The sequence below is a fragment of the Ascaphus truei genome, chromosome 9 (genome assembly GCF_040206685.1).
Source record: "Ascaphus truei isolate aAscTru1 chromosome 9, aAscTru1.hap1, whole genome shotgun sequence".
NCBI lineage: Eukaryota > Metazoa > Chordata > Amphibia > Anura > Ascaphidae > Ascaphus > Ascaphus truei.
In genome coordinates, this window is record NC_134491.1 from 42,715,244 (window position 1) to 42,729,658 (window position 14,415).

General features: G+C 48.9%; 1 protein-coding gene across 2 annotated transcripts in view; it reads right to left on the reverse strand.

Moving 5' to 3' along the window:
- SLC24A4 (solute carrier family 24 member 4) overlaps window positions 1-14,415 on the reverse strand; it is a 100,594-nt gene that overhangs the window by 50,346 nt on the left and 35,833 nt on the right. For both annotated transcript variants that reach the window (XM_075614520.1, XM_075614519.1), the window contains exon 4: window positions 13,336-13,410. In XM_075614520.1, the coding sequence (XP_075470635.1) occupies window positions 13,336-13,410 (75 nt within the window). The remainder of the gene's footprint in view (window positions 1-13,335; window positions 13,411-14,415) is intronic.

A 14,415-nucleotide genomic window follows, 5' to 3' on the forward strand; every position in this document is an offset into this window, starting at 1 on the left:
GAGTGTATCTAGCGCAGACGCATGCGCGGCAACTTTGTGAAAAGACAAAGAAATGTGTATTTTCAAGCGGCTGCCGTGCCACGTGACACTGTGAGCCAATCACAGTGTGGCAGGAAAAAAAAACTACCCTTGTAATGTCATGGCCACGCCCCCTAGTCGTGCGCGTCATCGTTTGGCCAATATACACAAAACGCTTGCGGCACGTGGACGGGCAGCGTCATGCACGCACACTTACTATAATACAGACCGTACATACACAGGTGCGCAGCGACAGCCACGGGCAGCGACAGCCACGGACAGCGACAGCCATAGCCACGGGCATAGTGTGTACTCCGTTTTTGGGGGGTACAGTGTTAGATTGCTGGTTTTAATGTCTCCTTTTCATTTGCTTTCACTTGAAGTAAATGTTTGCAATTTGCCATACTTTTACATGAGATATTCAATTTGCACACAAGCAGTGATCTGCAATAAATATGCACTCTGTCTGCGGCTTTTGATGTATTTAGGGCACTTTCAATAATGTACCTCTCAGTGTTTCATGTGACAAACTCGGCACAAAAACGTGTGAAGTTCCCCAGATAATGTGCCGTTGTCTGACAAGCGCAATTTCAAAGCGCACAAGAAATCCGTCTCCCGCTATACATACCGTACAAGAACTGTCATCAGTAATAAAACTGTGCGTCCGCCCTTTAACAAAGAGAAGTTAGATGGAATGTCAGGAGCGGATATCAAGCAGAAAGAGCAGCAATGCAGGAATATGATGGTATTGGGTAGAGCAGTGCTTGCAAACTACAGTGATCATTAAGTGATCCTGCTGCAGAAATGCGGTTTATTTGTACAATCTCCCAGTGCATCTAGTATATTGTAAGCACTTCCGGAGTCCTTTCTACTTTCACAATTAATACACTAATTGCATTATACTCCTTGTATTCTAATTAGTGATGACAGGGATTAGAAATCACAACCTTTCATTCCAAATCCCAGAAAATGATCTGGAACCAAAACTAGATGTGCCAAATCAGAATCTCACATTCCAAAACCCAGAAAATGATCTAGAACCAAAAACAGAATATTTCCATGCATTACCATGCTATTTTAGCATTTTTCTGCTTATTTTGTTTTTTTTTATATCGTTTTATAGAAATGACAAATGAACCAAATCCAGTTTTGGCAGAACCAGAACCCGTGAAAGTGTCCGTCCTGAACTCTGTGAGTTCGTTAAGCCATCTGTATATTGCTTTATACAGACACGTAATCACACTATATAGGTGACATGTTCTCGCTTCTGGGTGATAGGTTCATCCATATTTTGCTATTGAGAAGATAGGTGAGATTTACAATATAATACTATTGAAAAAAAACTTCATTTTTCTCAGGTTTGGTTAAGTGGTTAAATATTAGCTATATAATAAACTAGCTGAGAGACCCGGCGTTGCCCGGGATGTAAATCCGTAATAGGTAGTATTATTTATAAATGGTGGAACAATAGGTGACTATTTGTTGGAAAGGTTGGATAATAATATTGAAAAGAAAGATGGAAGAAAATGTAATACGATGTTGTATAAATGGTTTATTGTAAACACACCACAGTACAATGTATATTTTGGTGACATAAGTGATGTTAAAATGTGAGGCGTGTGTCCTGCTAGGGTGTGAGGCGGCGGGTGGGTGTTCAGTACGGGTGGCGCCTGGGTAGTGAGTGCTGGTTTTGGGCCGGGGTCCTGCTAGGGTGTGAGGCGGCGGGTGTGTGGCGAGTGCGGGTGACAGCTGGTCAGTGATATTGTTGCGTAGGGGCAGGAGGCGGCAGGTGTGTGTCGAGTGTGTGGGGTGGGTGAGAGGCGGCGGGTGTGTGTCGAGTGTAGCGGGTGTCTGTTTAGTGCGTGCGGCGGGTGTGTGGCGCGGGGATGTGAGCGGTGGGCGGGTGAAAGGCAGCGGGTGTGTGTCGAGTGTGGCGGGTGTCTGTTTAGTGCGTGCGGCGGGTGTGTGGCGCGGGGATGTGAGCGGTGGGCGGGTGAAAGGCAGAAGTGCGGGTGGGCGAAAGGCAGAGGCGGGAGGGCGGACGAAAGGCGTTGAAGGAGGGGAGGTGAGGTCGGAGGGGTGGTGGGGGGCGGATGGGAGGTGAGGATGGGTGGTGAGGGGGGGTGGTGGGGGATGGTGAAGGGGGGGCGGAGGGGAGGTGAAGGAGGGGTGAGGGGAGGTGAAGGGGGGGTGACGGGAGGTGAAGGGGGGTGAGGGGACGTGAAGACCGCTCACTCACCCGTCCGGCAGCTCCCACGTGGAGGGGGGGGGGTGAAAGCGCGGGAAACAGGGAGAGGCGGAGGAAGAGGCGGAGCCTCCGGGACCGGTGGGGAAGAGAGCGGGAGATGTGCTGCTAACACTGTGAGCCCCGCTAATGTATGTAACACCGTGTGTGTGGGGGGGTTGTGTGTGTTTAGTGATGTGTGTGTGTGTGTGTGTGTGTGTGTGTGTGTGTGTGTGTGTGTGTGTGTGTGTGTGTGTGTGTGTGTGTGTGTGTCCTTTGGCCCGTCGCTCCGCCTCAGGCCAATGAGAGGTGTGGGGGGCGGGCCAAGGGGGTGGTGTGAGTGTGTGAGGCCAATGAGAGGTGTGCGGGGGCGGGCCAAGGGGGTGGTGTGAGTGTGTGAGGCCAATGAGAGGTGTGCGGGGGCGGGCGGCCCAAGGGACCAATGAGATTGCCGCTAGGGACACCGGACATCCAGGCAGGCAAACATACAGTGCTTTCACTAATATAGTATAAGATACTAGCAGCTAAAGGGTTACACCTGGCCCGCAATGAGTCATTGTGACATGCACATATCAGAAGGCGCACAAAAGTAGCGCTGCGGTTATACAACGACCTTACAGGAACCGCCAACATTTCTCAGGGTGTTTTTGATCTTTTTACTTTAATCCCTCACCTGCCCTCCCAGGTCCTGATAACGTTCACCCACCGGGCAAGAGTGGACATAAATGGGCCGGCTAGGAGAGCCGAGCGGTTATTATCCGCCATCACAGTCTATGTTTCTATATGGCCGCCATAGTCAGAATAACCTGCCAGGGAAACAGTGAAATCCTCGGTTTACCCCTGCTCTGGTGGACCCCATGCCAGGACCGGCACAAAAAGGAGGCTGGCCCGGCCAACCCAAAAGTCTGTCCCCAACGTCCTGGGTTGGCCTCTGGGCCTCCCCTCCCTGTTTAAAAGTACAAATCCCTCTTTCTGCTCAACAAACGCCCTCCTCCCCCTCCCTGACAACCGCTGTGGTGAGGGGTTCAATGGGGGACCTTACACATAGGTTCCCTCAGGGGCCTACCTAGATGCCCAGTCCCACACTGATGGGTACCTGGGACAAGACCTGCTTCGGCAGCCAATAGAAAGTTGCAGCGTCCTTATTCTGAAGCCAGGGCACGTTGGTATGAATGGCTCCCGATAGCATTAACACAGTTCCCTTTTAAATCACTCCAAGCCCTGTAATATTTCCTCCACTTTATTGGGAAAAGGTAGCAGGGTACAGATGCTTGTGGATGGTGTGTATTGGTGATTATTAGTTAGGAACCGGTAAAAAGAGATGGCCTCACCAAGGGTTATAAACAGAGAAAGGTTCTTTACTCACTGTCTCCAGGGTTGAAAAGGAAGTGAGGTGCGGTGTGGGCAAAGGAAAAGTCTAGGGGCAGACCATGTCTGAACAAACAGGAGGGGGGGCAGACTAGCCCATTCTGGTGAGGATCTCAGAGACTGCTGTAGCAGCTCACTGATGTCATGCTCGCAGGCAAGGAGTGCAACATTGTTGCAAGCCACGCAGGCACAGTATGTGTCTGCAGACTCCATGCAGCTGGGAATAAAATCTGACAGGCAGAAACTGCAAAGGAGAGAGGGGGGTGAGTCAGAAATGTGGCTCTTGTTCCATAACACTCCCCGTCTGGTATCTGTAGATACCACTATATGGCAAGCTATGTGGAACATATGTACAATACATACAACATAACAATATACTGCAAAGGTCCATATTTCCATAGCAATGTGATACCGGCTGGTACCACTGGCATCAAAGTCCTTTGGCCAGGCCTTCCAGTAAGGGAAGCCAGGTGGGTGCACAGCTCTTGGTTAGCTTGACGCACCACAATGTCTCTTAAAAGTCCACGGCACTGTTGGTCGCGCAAGTATCTTTTGATACTATTGTCTTTATTGTCTATTTGTAATTCCTTACATGCTCCAACGAAATTGGTACCACAATCGGAGCGTATTTGTTTAACTGGTCCTCTGACTGCAAAGAACCTTCTGAGGGCATTTATGAAGCTTGAAGCATCCATAGATTCTATAACCTCGATGTGTATCGCTCGCTTACTCATGCAGGTGAAGAGTACCGCCCATCGTTTGCTGTTTGCTAGTCCGCCCCTAGTTCTACGCGAGATGACCATCCAGGGCCCAAATACATCAAGTCCTACATAGGTAAAGGGGGGTTCTGTATTAAGTCTGTCGACAGGTAGATCCGCCATCCTTTGGTCTTGGCTTTTGCCTCTCAGCATTCGGCACCTAACACATTTGTGGAGTTTACTGGCCACGCACCTTTTCATGCCAACGACCCAAATGCCCGCCGCCCTAATGGCGCCTTCGGTGAAGTGTCGTCCCTGATGCATGACTTGTTCGTGGTAGTGGCGCACCAACAAAGTGGCGATGTGATGCCGGCCAGGGATGATAAGAGGGTTGCTTTCCTCCCTGCTCAGTTGGGACTTATTGAGGCGGCCTCCTACTCTCATGAGGCCGTCGTTGTCGATGAAGGGATTCAACTTCCAAAGTGGACTGTTTTTGTTAACACTCTTCTTTCCGCGAATGCAATTGATCTCTTCCGCATATGTTTCCCTTTGAACATGACTGAGAACAGTTTCCTTAGCCTTTGTAATTTCCTCTACGGTGCGCAGCTCTTTGCAGATGTGCCAGCCGTGGCAACCGGTAGTTTTACCGTCTGGTGTCTGGCGGAAGGAGGAGGCTATATGCCCGAGATGGGCTACTGTTCGCAGAAGGGCCGTCCACTTTGAGAAGCGTTGGAATCGATGTGATCCGAATGCGTTTTTGTGCGATACATTGGTGAGTACCACGGATACTTGTAGGGGCCTTATCTCCGTATCCTTTTCGGGATCCACGAGTTCAAAATCGTCAACTGGGGTTGGTAGCGTTTCCGCAGGCTGCGCAAGAAACATTGGTCCTGTGAGCCACGACGTATTCTGCAGTTGAGATGCGGGTACTGATCTGGTGGCGTGATCTGCGGGATTTTGCTCTGTGGGCACGTGGCGCCATTGTTCTGGTTGGGTTGACTTCCTGATTCTTTCTACACGGTTAGCTACGTATACGTAGAATCTCCTTTTCTTATTGTAGATGTATCCCAGTACCACCTTGCTATCTGTGTAGAGTTTGACGGCATCTGGTTTGCTGTCCATCTCATTCTCGATAAGCTCTGCCAGTTCTACTGCTAGCACTGCACCACACAGCTCGAGTCTGGGTATAGTATGGTCAGGTTGTGGCGCCAGCTTAGCTTTGCCAAGGATGAACCTGATGTGGCAACTTCCATCCACGTCCGTGGTTTTTAGGTAGGCCACCGCTGCTATAGCTTTGGTGGAGGCATCTGAGAACACGCAAAGTTCTTTGCTGTGTGCGGCGGTGAGAGATATAGGTGAATAGGGGCGTGGGATTTGAAGTTGCTCGAGGGCCTTCAGGGAGTGTTTCCACGTTTCCCACTCTTTCCGTTTTTCTGGAGGTAGTGGGGTGTCCCATTCCTGTTTTTCGAAGGACATTTCTCTGAGGAGGGACTTCCCTTGTATAGTGACAGGAGCCACGAATCCTAGCGGGTCGTAGAGACTGTTAACGGTGGACAGGACTCCGCGACGTGTGAAGGGTTTTTCTTCGATGGCTACCTGGAACGTAAAGGTGTCTGTTTTAAGATTCCAGCTTATCCCCAGGCTCCGCTGTATGGGAGGCGTGTCGGTCCCCAGATCCAAATTCTTGAGATCTGGTGCTTGATCATCTGCGTGAAACGCCTTCATCACTGTGGCACTGTTGGAAGCTATTTTGTGCAACCTTAGGTTGGCCTTCGCTAACATCTTTTGTGTCCTCTTGAGTAGATCTACGGCTTCTTCTTCGGTGGGAACTGATTTTAATCCGTCGTCCACATAGAAGTCTCTTTCGACGAAGCTCCTGGCGTCTTTCCCGAACTCTGCTTCTCCGTCTTGGGCTGTTCTTCTGAGGCCGTAGGCTGCCACTGCAGGTGATGGGCTGTTCCCGAAGACATGTACTTTCATGCGGTACTCCGTGATTTCTTTTTCTACGTCGTCATCTTGGTACCACAGGAATCTTAGGTAGTTACGGTTGTCTTCTCGCACAAGGAAGCAGTGGAACATCTGTTGAATGTCTGCGGTTACGGCGATAGGTTCCTTGCGGAAACGGATCAGCACTCCCAGAAGACTGTTCGTCAGATCCGGCCCGGTGAGGAGAACATCGTTTAGGGAGACTCCCTGATGCTGAGCGCTGGAGTCGAATACCACTCGGATTTGGCCAGGTTTCTGGGGGTGGTAGACGCCAAATGACGGGAGGTACCAGCATTCTTCGCCTTCTTTCAGTGGGGGCGCCAACTCTGCATGGCCACTGTGGAAGATTTTTTGCATGAAGGCCACAAAGTGTTCCTTGGTCTCCGTTTTCCTTTGTAGGTTGCGGCGGAGCGAAGCGAGCCTAGACATAGCATGGTCTCTGTTGTTTGGGAGGCGTCTTCTTGGCGAACGGAAAGGTAGTGGGCCACCCAACTGCCCAATTCGTCCTTGAAGAGCTCCTTATCCATTAACCTCAAGAATTCTTTGTCTTCCATTGATGGCGCCTGTTTGTCGTCGTCCTTTGTTGTCTGGAACACTGTACTCCCTAGGTCATTGGGGTATTTTCTTGCCACAGGCGCGTCTCCGTAGTTCCTTTTGGTCTCGAGCTTCTCGTGGACCTGAAAGTGGTTCGGACAAGGTTTGAAGTGGGATATACGACCGTTTTCCAACAAGTTCGTCTGTAGGGCGCCTACGTTGTCGGGTCCTCGTATCCTGTCTATGCATACTTCTCCAACTACCACCCATCCTAGATCGAGCCTTTGGGCGCTTGGGCCGTTGTGGTCCCCATTTCGCTGTTCGCGGATCTTGTGTGCTCTCATGATGTCTCTGCCAAGTAGCAGCAGGATCTGGGCATCTTCGTCTAGTGGTGGGATATGATCGGCAATGGTTTTTAGATGGGGATGGTGTCGCGCCACGTCTGGCGTGGGGATCTCAGTCCTATCTTCCGCCATGTGATTGCACTCGATGAGTGTGGGAAGGGGCATGCTCACTTTGCCGTCTATTGAGCATATGGTGTAGCCATTCACTCTTCTCCCTGTAGTCTCCATTCGCCCTGCGCACGTTCTGAGAGTGTAAGGAGAAGTACTGTCTTGTATGTTGAACATATCGAAGAATTCTGACCTGACCAGCGATCGGTTGCTCTGGTCGTCGATGATTGCATACATCCGTTTGGCTCTTTGGGGTTGTCCCTCTGGGTGCACTGCTACCAGACATATTTTAGAGCAAGATCTACCGTCGTTTCCTTCTCCGCATACTTCTGTGCATTTGGATGCTACTGACGTCGGGGGGGGGGTGTCTCCCACTTCTTCCTCCCCGCCCTGCTTTGTCGGAGGGTTAGGGGCTTTGCTTGCTTTGGGCTTCATAGCTTCCGGGTGTAGAGCGGCTATGTGCCTGTCGCTATCACACTCTGTGCATTTCATAGCTTCTTTGCAGTCCTTGAATAAATGAGTTGTGGAAGCACAACATTTGAAACAGGCTCCCCATTCCCTGAGTAGGTTCTTTCGCTCCTCTATGGGTTTCATCCTGAATCCGAAGCACTTGTTAAGTGGATGCGGCTTTTTGTGGATAGGACATTCTTTGTTAAGGTCCCTTGGTTTTTTGTCCCTGTCGGCCGTCTGGCTGGGACTCGCGTGGGTCGTAGGGGGCACGTCCGTCCTGTGGACCGAGATTGGTGTTCTGGAGTCCTTGCACCTTGCTGTTGACCTTTCGTTCCTCGGGTGGCTGGCGCTGGATGTGGTTTGCGCCCCTAAGACGAAGCTGGGGTCGTTTCTTGTCTTTGCCGCTTCGCAGATGAAGCTCACGAAGAATGAGAATGGGGGGAAGACAACCTGCTTCTCCCTTTTGTATTTGGAACCTTGTGAAAGCCACCTTTCTTGGAGGTTGAAGGGTAGCTTCTCCAGGATGGGTCTCACTCCACGAGCTGAATCTAGGGCGTTGAGACCTATTAAGGAATGGTCTTTCCTTGCGAACTCCAGTTCTTGCAGCAGGTCTCCAAGATCTCGTAACTTCGAGTAGTCTTTACTCGTGATCTTGGGGAAGCTCTCGATTCTTTTGAAGAGTGAATCCTCGACTGCTTCAGGGCTGCCATAGGTCTCTTCTAGCCTTTCCCACACTAGGTCCAGACCTACTTGGGGTTGATGTGCGTTTGCCGTCCGAAGTCTCTGCGCTTGCTCCCTGGATACGTTCCCCAAGAACTTAACTAACAGGTTGAGCTCTTCCCTTGCTGAGAAGTCCAAGCTGTCGATTGCGTCTTTGAACGTGAACTTCCACGTCCGGTAGTTCTCAGGGCGGTCGTCGAAGCTGATGAGTCCTGCGTGCACCAAGTCGCGCCGGATCATGTACTTGGCTATGTCTGTCAGACCTGAGACGTCGGCGCGTTTGCCCCGTTCTGAGGTAGTTGCTGGGACGGTCTGTGCGGTCGCCTCTTCCTTGGCGTGGACGCGTGATGGCTGCTGGCCAGTGTGAGGGGCTGTTTTCTCCCGCGTGGGTGTACCTGGATTACGAGCCTGTTGTGGTGCATCCGTGTGCGCTCTGGCGTGTGGATCACTGTTGCGGCTGTGGCTATCCCAGGCAGCGTGTGCCATTGACGGAGCAGCATCTTCTCCTCGTGGTCCTAGCGAGTCTTCGGTATCTGTGGAGTCGCTCCATCCGTGTTGAGATGGTGCGCTGGTGTTTACGCTGAAGAGGCTCCTTACGTAGTCTTCAGTGCGTTGGGCTGGATCCTCTGAAGCTATCCGTCTGTACGGTAGCTCCCCGCCGTCCTGTCTCGCAGCTGCTTCTAGGACTTCGGCTTGGGCTATGGCGGCGGCGGCTTCCTTCTCTTGATTAAGCGCCTCTAGTTCCGCATCAAATTCGGCTTTCCTACGCGCAGTGGCGGCATTGGCGGTAGCAGCAGCGGCGGCATTTGCAGCGGCAGCGGTAGCAGTGGCATTCTGCTCCTCCTCTTCTATGCGCGCTTTTTCTGCCCTTACTGCTGCCTCTCTGCGACTATATTCGGCCCTGGCACGTGCGGCCTCTGCGGCGGCTCGAGCCTTGGTAGCGTTTGTGCTTGCGCTGGACGCGTTAGATTGCACTGATCTTGCTGACCTTGATGAGTGTCTGGATATGCTTGAGCGCTGCGATGCAGTTTCCAGCAAAAGGTCTTTTCTCTGGTCTTCGGCCTCAGTAATAGTGGTCTGCACGAAGCCGTCACGCTCCAGGTCAGTTGCCTCCTGCTGGTCGCGTTCGCTGAGGCTTTCCTCTGTGTTAATTCTTTTTAGGTAGGCGAGATACGTTTGTGACAGCATTTGGTAACGTTTGTGACTTGACCTCAATTGGGCTATAGCTTGCCTAATTTGTTTCTCCTGATCACTAGTGCTTGCAACGTTACATATTTCACGACCAGTGTCCTCCCAGGCCTTCTCTAACCTTTCGCGGTGTGCTTCAATGTCGCTCTCATATTTTTCGCGGGCCTTTTGTGTCAGTGTGACTGTCCGTTTAGGCCTTGCGCCTGCCTGCGCCTGTTGCAGATGCGCAGCGGTCTCTGTGTCTGAGAGATCGCTTTCCTGCGTGATGTCTGGTGAGGCTCTGAGTTCTGCCATGCTGTAGGTGTGTGTAGGCCTTTGCCAGTGCGTGTGGCGTGCGGTCTTTTACCTGTCAGCGATGGGCGTCTGTCTCAGATGATGCCGAGCGGTGTCCTGCTGCGTGCAGCGTTGGGGTAGCTGTACTTACAGATGTCCGTTGGCTCCTCACTGTGGGGCTGAGCAGCGGGTGGACTCAGACAGAGAAAAAGGCAATTAGGTATTGTGAGAGAAGCACTGTTAGTTGCAAGGCTGTGTGCAGTTTGCTGTATAAAGCTTGCTGCCCTGTCTGGCAGAGTGAAGCTGCTGCTTGTCCTGGGGAGCAGAGACTATTCTGTATAGCATAAAGTCTTTGAGTAGTAGCTGCTGTGTGATTCCTTTGTGCAGTATTAGCAAAGTAAGGCTGCTCACTGTCTTTGCATAAAGCTGTGGTAGTTTGCTGTGTAGAGGCTTGTGGCTCTGTGTAGCAACGTGCTTGTGCAATGTGGTGAGAGACTGCTGTTTATATATTTGCTACGTAAGCTGCTCGCTTGTATCTTTAGCATAAAGGCTGTGGGTAGCAGCTCCTCTGTGTGTATTTCCCAAGGCACACGGTCCTCTTTTTACTATTCTGAAGCCAGGGCACGTTGGTATGAATGGCTCCCGATAGCATTAACACAGTTCCCTTTTAAATCACTCCAAGCCCTGTAATATTTCCTCCACTTTATTGGGAAAAGGTAGCAGGGTACAGATGCTTGTGGATGGTGTGTATTGGTGATTATTAGTTAGGAACCGGTAAAAAGAGATGGCCTCACCAAGGGTTATAAACAGAGAAAGGTTCTTTACTCACTGTCTCCAGGGTTGAAAAGGAAGTGAGGTGCGGTGTGGGCAAAGGAAAAGTCTAGGGGCAGACCATGTCTGAACAAACAGGAGGGGGGGCAGACTAGCCCATTCTGGTGAGGATCTCAGAGACTGCTGTAGCAGCTCACTGATGTCATGCTCGCAGGCAAGGAGTGCAACATTGTTGCAAGCCACGCAGGCACAGTATGTGTCTGCAGACTCCATGCAGCTGGGAATAAAATCTGACAGGCAGAAACTGCAAAGGAGAGAGGGGGGTGAGTCAGAAATGTGGCTCTTGTTCCATAACAGTCCTTGCAAATTTCTGTTACCCCACAGTCATTCAGTCATTTTTTGGTGTGTCAAAACCGGCACAGAAAAAAACCCCTACAAATCTCAGGAGTCAGGGGTCCCCAGAGTTTGGGGGACAACAGATCAGCTGTGGGGGTTACTTCAGTTTAGGTAAGATTCTAAAAAAAGTGAAGAATTTGGAGGGGCTTTTACGCCTTCACTGCTACATACACTAAACACCTACTGTACATTTAAATGTATTTGTAATATTCCTTCTTTGAACAGAACAAGTTCTTTGAGCCCAGACTGTATAGAGAAAGAAACGTGAAGCTTTTTGTAGCAGATGTTTTTAGCTTCCAGACTTCTGGCTCTTATATAGTTTATTGTTTAATCTAATGCCCTCTGGTGCTTAAAGACCTAGTCTTGCTTCTAAAATATTTTTCTGTCATTTCCTTTCACGTCTTGCAGGATTTTTCCATTTTACTGAAGTATTAAAGTAAAGAATATGTGAGAGGCGTGATGGAACTGTGTTACAGCATAGCCATGATCACTGCAGCGTTGGAATCAGAGCAACAGTCATAACTCATAACCCATAAAAGTATTATCCATTGACTGGCCTCTGCTAACAGAAGGATGCATCGCATATTCCATCAAGTTTGTTGGGCCCCTTTGGCAGAAAAAGATTAATTTATAAGCAAATAAATAAACCTATTCAGCTTCCCTTGGGCCACAAAATGGCGCCAGGCGTTAGTTTAAGTAAATAAATGGCGCAGGCGTTAGTTATCATTCATATGAAGGGGAGTAAAGGCGTTACAGTTTAGCAAACTGGATCCGAGCCGTGTATGAAAATACACAGTAATAGAGTACTGATACTTTTGTACTTAGCAAGTCTTTATGTGAAGGCCCCGGTTACTTGTATAGCACCCACCTACTGGGACCGGGGTACTATTAGTCTCCCCCTGATTAACAGACTACATTCTCCTGCAATAAAGGACATTCCTATCAGAATGGCATCGATCAATGAACCCAACGATTACAAAAAGATAGTGTGGTCTGATGAATACACAGAGGAACCATGAAAACCTCTCCCGGTGAATCACGGAACATACAGTAACAGTATAACTCCCGGTGAATCACGGAACATACAGTAACAGTATAACTCCCGGTGAATCACGGAACATACAGTAACAGTATAACTCCCGGTGAATCACGGAACATACAGTAACAGTATAACTCCCGGTGAATCACGGAACATACAGTAACAGTATAACTCCCGGTGAATCACGGAATATACAGTAATAGTATAACTCCCGGTGAATCACGGAACATACAGTAACAGTATAACTCCCGGTGAATCACGGAACATACAGTAACAGTATAACTCCCGGTGAATCACAGAACATACAGTAACAGTATAACTCCCGGGGAATCACAGAACATACAGTAACAGTATAGCTCCCGGTGAATCACGGAACATACAGTAACAGTATAACTCCCGGTGAATCACGGAACATACAGTAACAGTATAACTCCCGGGGAATCACAGAACATACAGTAACAGTATAGCTCCCGGTGAATCACGGAACATACAGTAACAGTATAACTCCTGGTGAATCACGGAATATACAGTAACAGTATAACTCCCGGTGAATCACGGAACATCCAGTAACAGTATAACTCCCGGTGAATCACGGAACATACAGTAACAGTATAACTCCCGGTGAATCACGGAACATACAGTAACAGTATAACTCCCGGTGAATCACGGAATATACAGTAACAGTATAACTCCCGGTGAATCACGGAACATACAGTAACAGTATAACTCCCGGTGAATCACAGAACATACAGTAACAGTATAACTCCCGGTGAATCACAGAACATACAGTAACAGTATAACTCCCGGTGAATCACAGAACATACAGTAACAGTATAACTCCCGGTGAATCACAGAACATACAGTAACAGTATAACTCCCGGTGAATCACGGAACATACAGTAACAGTATAACTCCCGGTGAATCACGGAACATACAGTAACAGTATAACTCCCGGTGAATCACAGAACATACAGTAACAGTATAACCGCCGGTGAATCACAGAACATACAGTAACAGTATAACTCCCGATGAATCACGGAACATACAGTAACAGTATAACTCCCGGTGAATCACGGAACATACAGTAACAGTATAACTCCTGGTGAATCACAGAACATACAGTAACAGTATAACTCCCGGTGAATCACAGAACATACAGTAACAGTATAACCGCCGGTGAATCACAGAACATACAGTAACAGTATAACCGCCATGTACCTCACAGATTTTCTCTAAAGATGGGACAAAGAAGTCATCGCAAAGAATAGCCAAGGCATAGAACATGTACAGCGCCTGTAATGAGAAGAAACGAACTTAATGGGTTAGCATTCTGTAGGATTAAGGTTTCAGGAATAACAATAACACAGGATATCCCCATTATTCCCATTCTTCTGCTATCAATATCTCGCTAGAAACACACACATCAATTCTTAAAGATTGAGCAGGGGGGGAGGGCTAAGCAGAGAATGAGGACAGTATCCAAATCGATATTTCTCCCGGAGAGCAGAGGTGAAACACCAGATATAGGAAACACGGCTAACACAATGACTGTCTAAGGTCTCTGGGGATATGTCTGAAGATGATGCAATTTGCTTAATAAAGCACTGAAAAAAATGATTTCACGTCAAAGAGAGACAGCAGCAAATGTACTGAACCTGATATTGATCTTGTTGCATCTAACATAAATCATCCGAGCAAAGAGGCTACCTCAGGTCTGTGGGAAGTAACAGCATCATTTGCAGATACAATCTCTGATACTAATATAACACTGTGCTGAGCAAAGTGACGATCACCTCCGGGGTGCTAATTTAATCCGCGCCAGGCGGAGGAAGCGTGAGGAACAATCTTCCAGGGTTACGCCGCAGAATGCTGCAAAAGACACCTTTCTATTCACAATCTCTTCCTAAATGCCTCACATTTGTTAATTTGCCGACATCCCCTTTCACGCTCAACAGAGGAAGCTACCGGAACGTGGCAGTGTCTAGAACGTGGCAGTGCCAGGAACGTGGCAGTGTCCCGCATATGCCCCTATGATTGCTCTCATTCTCTTGTCAGGGAATTCAGTGGGAGAATTAATGCTGTGATTAATACTGTGATTAATGCTGTAATTAATACTGTGACTATATTTCCTTACACAGAGAACTCCATAGAAAATATTAAAGCAGCAAAACGTGACAAATTCTATATTTTAGTTTAAATAAATCAGTTCTGTAGTATTAGATCAAGAAAAGAAAAATGAGGCGTCTAGTGAAGAGTTAAGTAGTGCAATATAGGCGAATAAATAATTTGTTGTGAATT